Source organism: Pipistrellus hanaki (genome assembly GCF_964339955.1).
Source record: "Pipistrellus hanaki genome assembly, chromosome: 5".
NCBI lineage: Eukaryota > Metazoa > Chordata > Mammalia > Chiroptera > Vespertilionidae > Pipistrellus > Pipistrellus hanaki.
In genome coordinates, this window is record NC_140507.1 from 74,727,357 (window position 1) to 74,740,046 (window position 12,690).

The 12,690-nt window shown below is 43.7% G+C and overlaps 1 protein-coding gene across 1 annotated transcript in view; it reads left to right on the forward strand.

The window, feature by feature from the left end:
• ADGRE1 (adhesion G protein-coupled receptor E1) overlaps window positions 1-12,690 on the forward strand; it is a 54,658-nt gene that overhangs the window by 11,297 nt on the left and 30,671 nt on the right. Inside the window, exons 5-12 of the mRNA XM_084884669.1 lie at window positions 2,246-2,401; window positions 2,522-2,641; window positions 4,919-5,065; window positions 6,855-7,004; window positions 9,832-9,972; window positions 10,058-10,204; window positions 11,458-11,546; window positions 11,844-11,927. Coding sequence (XP_084740795.1) covers window positions 2,246-2,401; window positions 2,522-2,641; window positions 4,919-5,065; window positions 6,855-7,004; window positions 9,832-9,972; window positions 10,058-10,204; window positions 11,458-11,546; window positions 11,844-11,927 — 1,034 coding nt within the window. The remainder of the gene's footprint in view (window positions 1-2,245; window positions 2,402-2,521; window positions 2,642-4,918; window positions 5,066-6,854; window positions 7,005-9,831; window positions 9,973-10,057; window positions 10,205-11,457; window positions 11,547-11,843; window positions 11,928-12,690) is intronic.

Genomic DNA, 12,690 nt, shown 5'->3' on the forward strand with positions numbered 1-12,690 from the left:
TCTCTCTCTCAACCTCTCTCTCTCTCTCTCTCTCTCTCTCTCTCTCTCTCTCTCTCTCTCTTCTCTCACAAAAATGATTCCTGGTTGCTGAAACCGGTTTGGCTCAGTGGATAGAGCGTCAGCTTGCGGACTGAAAGGTCCCAGGTTCGATTCCGGTCAAGGGCATGTACCTTGGTTGCGGGCACATCCCCAGTAGGGGGTGTGCAAGAGGCAGCTGATCGATGATTCTCTCTCATCGATGTTTCTAACTCTCTATCCCTCTCTCTTCCTCTCTGTAAAAAATCAATAAAATACATTAAAAAAAGAAAAAAAGAAAAAAAGAAAGAAAATGATTCCTGGTCACTAAAATTTTCAATAATTAGAGACTGGCATTATAAAAAATAAAGATCATGCTATTTATCAATATCCACTGATCTCATATTGGGGACCCTCCTTCTCAGTGTAGATAATAAGATTTTCTAACACTTATTAAAGCCCGTGCAAGGGCTTTAGGTGCATTTTCCCACGTGATCAAGTGTCTCAGTGGGATGTGTCTCCATTGGACAGATGAGGGAACTGAGGCTCCAAGAGCTGAAATGACTTGTGTAGCATCATGCAGTTGAACTAAAATTCAAACCCAGGTCTTTATGACTTTAATGGTGGTCTGTTAACACTCTAGTTGTGAGGTGCTGGGGAAATAATTTAATCTCTCCAAGTCTCAATATTTCTATCTGTAAAATAGGTATTTAAGAGCATCTACCTCCAAGGAGAGTTGGGAATATTAAGTGCAATAATGTTTGCAGTGCGCTAGGCACACATATAATCCTAAGAACTACTATCAATATTATCATAAATAATATAAACTCAAATAGTTCCCAGAATGAGCAAAGTTCTTTGTCTGCATTTCTTATATTTATACTCCAGTTCTCTGCTTGACAGTAAAGATCTGTCTGTGCCTTTGAATAAGATCAGGGGTCTGTAAACTTTTTCTGTGTGGGCCCAGATATTTTGGAGGTTGTAAGCCATGCAGGCCTCTATCATGACTACTCAATGCTCCAGCTGTATTGTAAAAGCAGCTGTAGATGATACATAAATGAATGGATGTGACTGTGTGCTAATAAAACTTTATTTATAAAAAATGGATGAGGTGGACTGAATTTGACCGTGAACTGTAGTTGGCTGAACAAGATAAATCATTTCTATCATTCTAGCTCCCAAACATCTCTTTCTTTGTGCTATGGTTCATGGATTATTCAGTGAGCTCAGTAGTGCTGGTGGGCCCTGGTTTTTAAATTTGGGGTGAAAAGTGGTGGATACTACAGCCAGGATTTTGTCCATTCTATGTCTGTGACCTATACAGTGTATCAATAGATATTTGTCAAATGAAAGAACATGTTATTCTTTATGTATCTCCAGATTTAATCATCCTGTTATTAACACTTAGGTTGTTTCTAAAGTTTTGTAACTTCAAGCAAAGCTGGGGTGAATATCCCTATGATCTTATCTTGGTGGACAGTGGAGTTTCAGATTTCTCTTTAGGGGAGGTGCAATTTGCCAGGAGAGAGCTATAGGAGATTTGTCTTGAAGTTTTATTTGCATGACAGGTACGTAGCAAGTGTTTATTTAGGGTGGCTTGATACCATGGTACCACAATTGCACAATTCTATGGGTGTTTCAATGAGTAAATTCCTAGAGGTGGTTTTGCAAAGTGTTCTCGACTGGGTAATAGACAACTGCAAACTTAGTGGCTAAAACAATAACAGTCATTTATTTTGCTCATGAATGAATCCACAGTTTGGGCTGAGTTTGGTGAGGACAGCTTGTCTCTGTTCCACACAGTGTCAGTTGAGTTGGCTCACGTGGGAGTTAGAGGATCCACTTTGAAGAGGGACACACTCACATGGCTGGCAAGCTGGTGCTGGCTGTTGGCTGGCTGCCCCACCAGGCCTGTGGCTGGAGGTCTTAGTTCTCCATGCGGGCTGCTTTTTCATGACTGGTTGGGCTTCCTCACAGCATGGTGGCTGAGTTCTAAGAATGAGCATCTGAAGAGAACAATGCATGCTTTTTTTTTTTTATAACCTTGAGTGTCACTACCACCATAGTCACAAGCATGCTTAGATTCAAAGGGAAGGAACATAGACCCGCTGCTTGAGTTCACACTGAATGAAGGGCATAAGGAATGGAAGACTTTATAGCCATCTTTGGAAAATACAGCCTTTTATACAAGATGAGGCAGATTTGTAACTCTGTCTTTTTCTCTGTCTAGATGTAGATGAATGTTCTTCAGGTCCCTCAAAATGTGGTCCTAACTCAGTCTGCAAAAACCTGCCGGGGAGGTACAAGTGCAGCTGCTTGCCTGGCTTCTCTTCTTCCACCGGAGATACCTGGAGCCCGGGAAATCCAGGTTATTTCTCCTGTACAGGTAATGCTCCTGGGCTCTGCATGGGTCTTTGGTGGATAGCTACCACTGAGTTGGGCACATAAGTATTTAACCTTAGACAGCCAATCTTTTGTCTGCCCACTCTCTTCTGCTGCTCCTCAGACATCGATGAGTGCCTCGACAGGGGAGTGTGTCCAGAGCATTCTGAGTGTGTCAACTCTTTTGGAAGCTACAGTTGCCCCTGCCAAGATGGATTCATCTCTAACAACTCTCTCTGTGAAGGTATGGGGGACCTGCTCTTCTTCGTTTACCTGTTTAATGAAGCATCACTTAATTTGATGATCCTATGAGATCGGGATGCTGATCCTCATCTTAAGACTGAGAAAACTGAGGTTCAGAGAGATGAAGTCACTTGCTCAAGGACACACAGCCATGAAAGTGGAAGAACTGGGATTGAACACCTGTTGAGATCTTACGATGAATTAAGCAGTGGGGTCAGAAAGTACTTGAGAGTATGGGAGGCTGGCCAGTGCTCTTTCTCCCAGGGACATTGGCCATGTCTGGAGACATTTTTTATGGCCACAACGGGTGATGGTGAGGTTGTGTGTGCTATTGTCATCTAGAGGGTAAGGCACATTACAATGCACAGGACAGCTTCCCACAATAAAAAACCATCTGATGGTAGGCAATGGTGCACTGGCTGCCACAATGAGAAGTTAACTTCAGACTGAAGAACAAAGCAAGCAACTCCATAGAATATGATAGAACTTATTAGAGGTTACTTACTTACGGGAAGATTAGATCAGAGCAGAACAGACAGCCTAACAGTCTGCACGGATTATTCCCCACTTCCAGACCCCTGTTACAGTGTTGTTGTTGTTGTTGGCTTTTTTTAAATGTATTTTATTGATTTTTTTTTACAGGGAGGAAGGGAGAGGGATAGAGAGTTAGAAACATCGATGAGAGAGAAACATCAACCAGCTGCCTCCTGCACACTCCCTTCTGGGCATGTGCCTGCAACCAAGGTACATGCCCTTGACCACAAGCCGATGCTCTATCCGCTGAGCCAAACTTGTTAGGGCTATTGTGCTTTTTTATAGTATAACTCAGGTACTAATGATTAAAAAGACAAAGGGACACAAAAATGCAGTACAGCAAAGCCAGGGGCCATTTCTCCTTGTGGTCTTGTGACAGATGGCCAGTTTGATATTTATCTTGGTTGCCCTGGCATTTCAGCGATTATTAATGAAAATATTTGTGGCTACATTTTAAGGAACATAGATATTCATCAACCAGAAGGCTTTGATCTGCTTGCTAAGGACAATGAGGTTAATCACAGCATGAAACTTAAAATGAAATGAAATCTGGATGCAGAAATGGAGTTGGTTTTGTTCACACCTAAATCCATACAAAAATGATCCCATTTCAAATGGCAGTAGTGCTAACGTCGAGACACTCTGTCATAGAGAGACCCAAACTTCAGAACTTTCTCCTAAAAGGCATTTAAATTAAGATCTGAGAGTTTCCCTTGATCCTCTATCTCCCTCCATATTAAATCAGTCATCACGTCTTGGGTGATTGACCTGGTAAATGGTCTGGAATCTCCATTCTTCTCCATCTTTGGTCCAAACACCATATGGTTCACAGCAGTTTCTGTCTTGCTCTTTGATTCCGTCCCTAGCATTGTGGTCAGAATATTCTCACCAAGAGGCAGGGAGTCTGGTGCAGTCTGTGTTCTCCATTTAGAGAGGATGACTGGATGACATGCTCCTTATATTCTCTTGTCTTGGAGCCAGAGATGTTTGAAGTTAGTCCATTTGCAGCAGTTAGCTACTGCTGACTAACAGATATCCCTAAAAGTCAGTGGCTAAAAACCAGCACCATTTATTTAACTCTCAGTTCTATGTCTTGGCAGTTGAGGTTGGGCCTTGCTGGCCAGTTCTTTGGGTCTCAACTGGATTTGTTCGTGGGTCTGCGGTCAGCTGGGGGTCAGTTTTGCTGATAGTGGTTGGGCTGTCCACATATCTGGGGGCCATCCATCTCTCTTCCACTTTGTCTTTTATTCTTCGTTAGGCCAGACTAGGGTTTGTTCATATGGCAGAAGCCCCAAGAATGAGCAGAATACAACAACCCTATAAGTTTGGAACTGGCACCACATCACTTTCGCTACATTCTGTTGGCCGATGCAAGTCACTGGGCCAGCTAGATTCAGGGGTGGGGAAACAACTCCACATCTTAAAAGAGAAGAGTGGCAAAGCCCACATCCCAGGATGTAGGTTCAGGGATCAGTGAAAGACCATGAACACCTCTGTAATCTATGATCCTTATATTTTGAAACTATTTTGCCACCCTTTTCCTTACACACTGTTGGCCAAAAGTTATTCTCCCGGGGCGCATCTCACTGCCCGGGAGGTGAAGAAGAAGAGGGAACATGGGTATTGGGAAGCAGCAGTACTGTGTGCCATCGATTAGGAACATGTAGAGGGGGTTTCCTGTTTGCAGTCTCCTGTCCTCAATTCCTCATCTGCCTTGATCTGAGTTTTCATTTCCACTCATTAGAGGTGGATGAATGTGCCGATCCCAGAGCTTGCCCGGAGCATGCGACCTGCCACAACAGTTTTGGAAGCTACTCTTGTGTCTGCAACCCAGGATTTGAATCCGTCAGCGGAAACAGGAGTTTCCATGGCCCAGGGGGGATGTGTGAAGGTAGGTGAAGGGGTCTTTTGGTGATCCGGGTCCAAGCCTGTTTGCATAGACTGCAGTGGTGGGGCAGGAATTAGGGTGGATTTCAGCTGAGTTCAAAGCCCTCATCTACAAAGGTGAAGCCAATCATCATTCATTTTTTCTTTCATTTATTCATGCACTCATTCAGCAAATAGTCCTGGAGCATGTACTTTACATGAGGCGCTATTCTAGGGATGGTGGATACAGTGGTGAAAAACACCAGCAAAAATATTTGCTTTCCTGTAGCTTATCATCTCATGTGGAGGGAGACAGGTAACAAAAATAAATGTGTGCATGTATTGTGTGTCTGGAATAGTTAAAGGAGATGAAGACAAATAAGGCAGGGAAGGCAGATAGAGAGTGCTGGAGTGGGTTTCTAATTTTATTAGAGCAAAAGCTACAGCGAGAAGTGGATATTTGAGAAAGATCTGAAGACACCGAGGGAGGGAGATATTGGGTATCTGGGGAAGGGTACAAAGGCCTGGAGCAGGATCTCAACCAAGGCCCTAAGCTCTTCCATATGTGACCTCTTTGGTAGTGTTGGTGATATTTTACGGATGAGGAAATGGAGCCTCCATTGTGGTGGAGTCACTCTTCCAAGGAGTTAGGAGGGTCAGCATCTGAACTATGCCTCAGGGTGGCTTCACACCCAAGATGTCCTGTCCTCCAGTCCTCCACTCTGATACATCTTAGTTGTTATTATTATTAACTAGAGGCCCAGTGCACGAATTCGTGCACCAGTGGGGTCCCTTGGTGTGGTCTGTGGGATCAAGCTGAAACTGGCTCTCCAACATCTTCTGAGGGGTCCCAGATTGGGAGAGGGCACAGGCCAGGCTGAAGGACCCCACCAGTGCATGATCAGGGCCAGGGAGGGTCATGGGAGGTTGGCCAGCTGGGGAGGGACCATGGGAGGGCTCCATGGTGTGTCTGGCACATGATGGCCAGATGGCAAGACCCCAGCAGCAAGCTAACCTGCCGGTCAGAGGGTCTGCCTCTTGGTGGTCAGTACACATCATAGCGAGTGGTTGAGCAGGCTTAGCATATCATTAGCATATTACACTTTTATTGGTTGAACAGATGACCAGACACTTAGCATATTAGGCTTTTATCATATAGGATAATATATGATTCCTTGGAGAGGGGCTGGTATTCACCAGGGAAAGAAGAAGTGAATGAGCTTGAGTTCTGAGGGAACACAGATGAGAGAGAAGAGTATTCATGAACTTATGGGTAATCAACAAATCTGGATCCCTTGTTATACAGGGAGTAGAAGCAGAAGATGAGAGAGGTGAGCTTAGCTGGGAGCAGGCTCTCAGGGTCTCATTGGTTCTAATGAGGAGTTTGGGGTCTTACCCTGAGCCATGGGGAGCCTCTGGTTGCTTAGGTTATAGACATGCATTTGAATACTTCCCTCCATAGCGATGAAAACGTGTGTAAGAAGGTGAGACAGGGTCAGGAAAATCCCTTGGCTCTGTCCCTGGTGGGCTGTGTACTACTGTTATAGCCTCAGCATTCTTCATCTTTATGACTTAGACCCATGGTCCACAAACTGCAGCTCGCGAGCCACATGAGGCTCTTTGGCCCCTTGAGTGTGGCTCTTCCACAAAATACCATGGCCTGGGCAAGTCTACTTTGAAGAAGTGGTGTTAGAAGAAGTTTAAGTTTAAAAAAATTGGCTCTCAAAAGAAATTTCAATCGTTGTACTGTTGATATTTGGCTCTGGTGACTAATGAGTTTGCCGATCACTGACTTAGATCAATTTTCTGCTTAGATGTGAATGAATGTTCCAGAAACTCGACTCTTTGTGGTCCCAATGCTATCTGCACCAACATCCCGGGAGAATACAATTGCTCCTGCCTGCCTGGGTTCATTTCGCCTCATTTATGGACCCCCAAGCAACCAGAGGCTTTCAAATGTACAGGTAATTCTCCCAGCCATGAGGAGGACTTCTCAATGGTTGTCAAATGACCCTGAAATGCAATAGCATATAACAATAACCCTTTGTTCTTGCTCGTGATTTTACAGGTTGACCACATGGGTTTTCTGAGGATGGCTGGCAGATCCATAATGGCCTTGTTTATGTGGCTGGTAGTTGGTGGTTGTCTCTGGCTGGGAGCTTATTTGGGCCCCTAATGATCATCATGGGCCTTTCCACATGGCTGCTTAGGCTTCCTCATGAAATGGCTACTGGTCTCCAAGAAGGAACCGTCAAAGGGGCAGAAAGCAGAAATGCCAGTTCTCATAAGGCCTGGGCTCAGCAGTTTTCTAGCACTTTTTATTGGTCACAGCCTAGGTTCAGAGGAAAGAGAAATAAACACCCATCCCTCTGAAGGATCATTGGGAGGGAATATTTCCGATGCATACAGGAAGTGAAAGGGTTGATGGAGGCTGTCCTCAGTGTATCGACTGCACTGCAGAACACATTTTATATTCTTCAACCCCCAGGGGAAATCATGCCTCTTTTAATTAGAAACAGCTATTGATCTTATTGATCTATTTCTTCTTATTGATCTACACTAGATGCTGACATTGTTAGAAGAGAACAGTAGAGCGATAAAATCAAAAGGGACCTTAGAGAGAGTAATACAGCTCCAATGGCTCCTGAGAGCCTATTCAGAATCCCGATCAAAGGCAAGAAAGCCAAACCATGGGCTTCCACCCCACTTTTCGTCACATGATCACCTCTTTCATTTGTCTTACCGACTCAAGTTTCACTTCACAGGGACAAAGGTTCTCTTGGCCCAAACGTTTTGAAAATCATGCACTAGTCCAGCTCAATATGCAAAATATAAATTCCCTCCCTGCTACTTCTGACAAGGCTTCAATATATCTGAAAATGGGAAGCTCAATCTTTGGTTAGAGAAGTTTCTGTAACACCAAGAGGAAAACCACTTCCCCATGCTTTCAGCTGAGGGCCACTTTGATGACTCCAAATTAGTCTACATTTGTATCAGAAGGACTTCTTGTCCTGGCTCTCCATGGTAATGTCTAGTGTAGTGTGCCACATACCTGCTTCAGTGACTAGTGGATGCTGCTTATTTATTCTTTTTATTTTATTTTATTTTTTCTTTTGTTGTCACCTGAGGATTTTTTTTCCCCCTTTGAATTTTAGAGAGTGGAAGGGAGGGGGAAAGAAAGGGAGAGAAAAACATCTATGTGAGAAAGACACATCGATTAGTTGCATTCCACACGTGTCCAGACTGGGTCCAGCCTGCAACTGAGGTACATGCCCTTGACTGGAATAGAAACTTCGACCCTTCAGTCTGAGGGCTGATGCTCCAACCACAGAGCCAAACCAGCTAGGGCGATTCTTCATGTTTTGTGACTTTACATGGAGATGTTGTTGCCTCCCTCCTAATTATTTTTTCTAGGACATTAAATTCCATATATTCTCTGTGGCTTAGAAACCCTCAGAAAGAGCGGTAACCCTGTGTTGCCACAGTGCCCTGACACCACTCTGTATTTGTTAGGATAGGGTTTCTCAGCCTCTGTACTATTGACTTTTTGGGCTTGATAGTTCTTTGTTGTGGGGTGCTGTCCTGTACATGGCAGATGTTTGGCAGTGTGTTTGGCTTTTACCTACTAAATCCAAGTAGCACCCCCTCCCCCAGTCTTGACAATAAAACATGTCTCCAGACATTGCCCAGTGTTCCCTGGAAAAGCAAATTGCCCCCAGCTGAGAACCACTAGCTTAACTTAGAAATTTTTTATGCTCATAATAATCCAATATGGATATATGGGGCTGATGGGCAGCCTTCCTCCACAAGGTGATAGTAGGGCTCCCACCTCCTTGAATCTCTTGGTTTTTCTATCCCTTAGGACCTTGGAACCCCTGGTCCCAGCCAGTGGTGGGGCAAGAGAGAGAAGGCACACCCACTTCTTGGTCATATTGGCCCAGAAGTGACAAATGTCATACTTTTTCACATTCCATGAGTGAAGACTCTTCACACTGATACCTAACCCAGGTTCACCTGCCTGCCACTGGAAAGCCAATAATGAAGAGACAAGATTTGGTGAAAGGGAAGTAGGTTTATTCAAGAGCTGGCAGCCTGAGAAGATGGTGCACTTACATTGCAAAGACCATCTTAATAATTGGACGCAGGATGTGGTTTTTGTAAGGAGAGAAGAGGAAATACAAAGCCTAATCAAATAACCAACCAACCAAACAAACAAAAACAGAGCAGAACAAAGAAATCGGAAGGAAGGGGTTCAGAGTTCTCCATTGAAGGAACAACATGCAAGTCAGCACAATCTGATCAGATAACTGATTGAAGGTCAGCAAATCTCCCAGGGCTGGAAGATCATGCAGTGGTTCTCAACTTTTCTAATGCCACGACCCTTTAATACAGTTCCTCCCTCATGTTGTGGTGACCCCCAATCATAGCAACAAAAATAATTTTATGGTTGGGGGTCACCACAACATGAGGATCTGTATTAAAAGGTTGCAGCATTAGAAAGGTTGAGAACCACTGAGGTTGGGCTCTGCTTCTTTTGAAGTTAATTCCTAGAATTCTTAAGCAAATAGGCTGTTTATCTGAAGTTATATGCTAGTTAACAGAAACAATGTTCAAAGAATATTGGGATGGGTTACTACATGGTCCCGCCCAGATGCCAAGGATTCTGGGAAATGTAGTTCCTGGTTGGGCTGCCATTATTTAAATGACCACTCCTTTGTTTTTAGAATGGGAAGCATTACTTTTGTTGGATTATTGGCCAACTCTGCTTCATGCCCTTTCTTTACTACACAGATATTGATGAGTGCCCGGATACGTGCCCTTTCAATGCAACATGTACCAATACCCTTGGGAGCTACTTTTGTACCTGTCACCCTGGCTTTGCACCAAGCAATGGGCGTCTGAACTTCACAGAGCAAGGGGTGGAATGTAGAGGTAACTGGAGGGTTGTGTGAACATCCCTGGACGAAAAGCATCTCCTTGTTCCTTTGGTTGTTTGATATTCTCGAGTTCTTTGCAGATATTGATGAGTGTGTGCAAGATCCATCACCATGTGGCCCCAATTCTGTCTGCACCAATGCCCTGGGCTCCTACAGCTGTGGCTGCAATGTGGGCTTTCGTCCGAAGCCAGAAGGCTCCTGGAAATATGGCAACTTCAGCTGCAAACGTAATCATCTCCTTGTGTGTCTTGGCAATGGAATCTGTGTCTTGCTCACTCTGCCCAACCTCTGGATCTTTTTCTTACTTTCACCTCATCCACATGTTCTCTCTTTATTCATTCATTCATTCATTCACTCATTCAATACATTATTTTTGGAGCATAGGTTAATTAGTTAATGAATCAAACTGACCCATACACTGAGAATTTAGTCCTGGACATGATGGATATGATACTTACCCTCACATAGCTTATAGCCTAGGGGGAAAAGTAGAGAGCACATAAATAATTATTTAATGACTATGATGAATGTGACCATTGAAAAATCTTAGAACATTTTGGAATGACTAATAGGCTATTTCATATGCTTTGGGAAAATAGCATTTCAGCTGGAGCTTGAAGGAAGAGTAGGAATTTTCCAGATGAAGGCTGAAGGTCACATGCAAAGGCCTTGAGGCTAACACAGAGAAAGGGTAAGAGAAATTGCATTAGCTGTATCTGAGAAGGTGAGGGGCGGTCAGACACTGTAGGATATTGTGGGCCATGCAAACAATTTTGCAGTTTTCTTTGTCAAGAACAATGGGAAACCATAAGAGGTTTAAAAATGTTAAATTATGGATTATTTTGGCCCTAACCGGTTTGGCTCAGTGGACAGAACGTTGGCCTGCAAATGCAAGGGTTCCAGGTTCAATTCTGGTCAAGGGCATGTTCCTTGGTTGTGGGCACATCCCCAGTAGAAGGTGTGCAGGAGGCAGCTGGTTGATGTTTCTTTCTCATCAATGATTCTGACACTCTATTCCTCTCCCTTCCTCTCTGTAAAAAAATAAATAAAACATATTTTTAAGAATTGTGGATTATTTGGGATGTTAAAAATATAACTTACATGGAAGCAATAAAATGAATCTACCTGGGGCCTTGTCGACATAAGTAGAATATCATCGATGTCCTTCCTTCTTCCCCATTCCATACCCCTGTCTCTGCCCCAGAGGGAATCGCTCTGAACTTGTGTTAATTATCCTACTTAAATAAAGATTTCTCCCCTTGCATATATTCCTAGGCAATACCTTGCTTAGATTTGTTTGTTTGGGAGCTTTATAGAACATCCCAGGATCCCTGTGTGGTAGAGTAGAGCTTGCTTGTTTCCACTGTTGTAGAACATGGCAGTGGTTGGACTTGAAGCAGGGCGTGGCATAATCAGACTGGCTTCAGTCATTATCTTGCTGCGGTTAAGCCTGATTTGGTTGCGTTTGTGCTATTCCTAGGAGTTCCCTTCAAGTGTAAAGAAGATGTGATCCCCAACAACAAACAGGTCCTGCTCTGCCAAGTGGGAGCAGCAGTGGAGCTGGAAGATGTAAGTATTCAGCCACTGATTTTTTTTTTTTCACACATCTCCCCATATTTTCACCACACCGTGATGTTCTGCTTTCATGTGTGTCTGATGTTTAATTCATGGAAGAGAAAAGTGCTGTGGCTCCAGTTTGGATCATAGGGTAAGTTTGTATTTCTTTGAGGATTCTAGGGACTCATGACGCCTCAGGGACTGAGGGCCAGCCACCCCATGCAGTGGACTTGGAGGCCCAGTCTGTACCTTGAATGCTTGGGGGAGGGACAGATCAATGCTCATGAGCGTTCTTCCTTCTGGGCACAGGTTTCATTTTGTGCACTCATGAATGCCACCTTCAGCGTCCTGGATAAGAACTGTGCAAATAAGACCACTGCCGTTTCTCTGAAGGTAAGGACTCCGTTGTAATTGTATTTCATGTTTTGAATATCTCAGGGGTACAGGAAGTCCTCTTTATAATTGATCTTGAGTTCACGTTTAATTTTTGGAAGTTGTGAGATTTGAAAAGTTATAAAGTAAAAAAAAAAATAATAAAAAGAAGAAAAAAGAAAAAGAACAAAGCAATAAAAATTAACATACAGCAGAATTGCCCTTTTCTGGACAATTTTACATGTTTTATTATTACCTGAGTAGATGGGTGTACTACCACTACAATCAGAATACAGAACAGTTCTAATTCCCCACCCCTCACCCCCAAACTTCCTTGGGCTTCCCCTTTATAGTCGCATACTCTGTCCACCACTAGGCTCGATAAATCCCTGATCTGTTCTGTCGTTATATATTTATCTTTTTAAAACATCATATAAATGGGGTCACACAGTATGCAGCCCTTCGCGCCTGGCTTTTTTCACTTAGCACAGTGCCTCTGAGAGTTGTTAATGTTGTGTTTATCGATAGCTCCCTGTCCTTTTTGGGGAAACTATTAGTGACATTTAGCACATTCACATGGTTGAGCCAACATCACCACTATAGTTCTAGAACATCCTTACCATCCAAAAGGAAACTGCATTAACATCTATCCTCATCCCCTCCACCCAGCAATCACTAATCCACTTTCTGTCCCTATGGATATGCCTGCTCTGGACATGTCACATGAATGGAATCACACATGGTATGGCCTTTGTGTCTGGTTTCTCTCACTGAGCATCCTGTG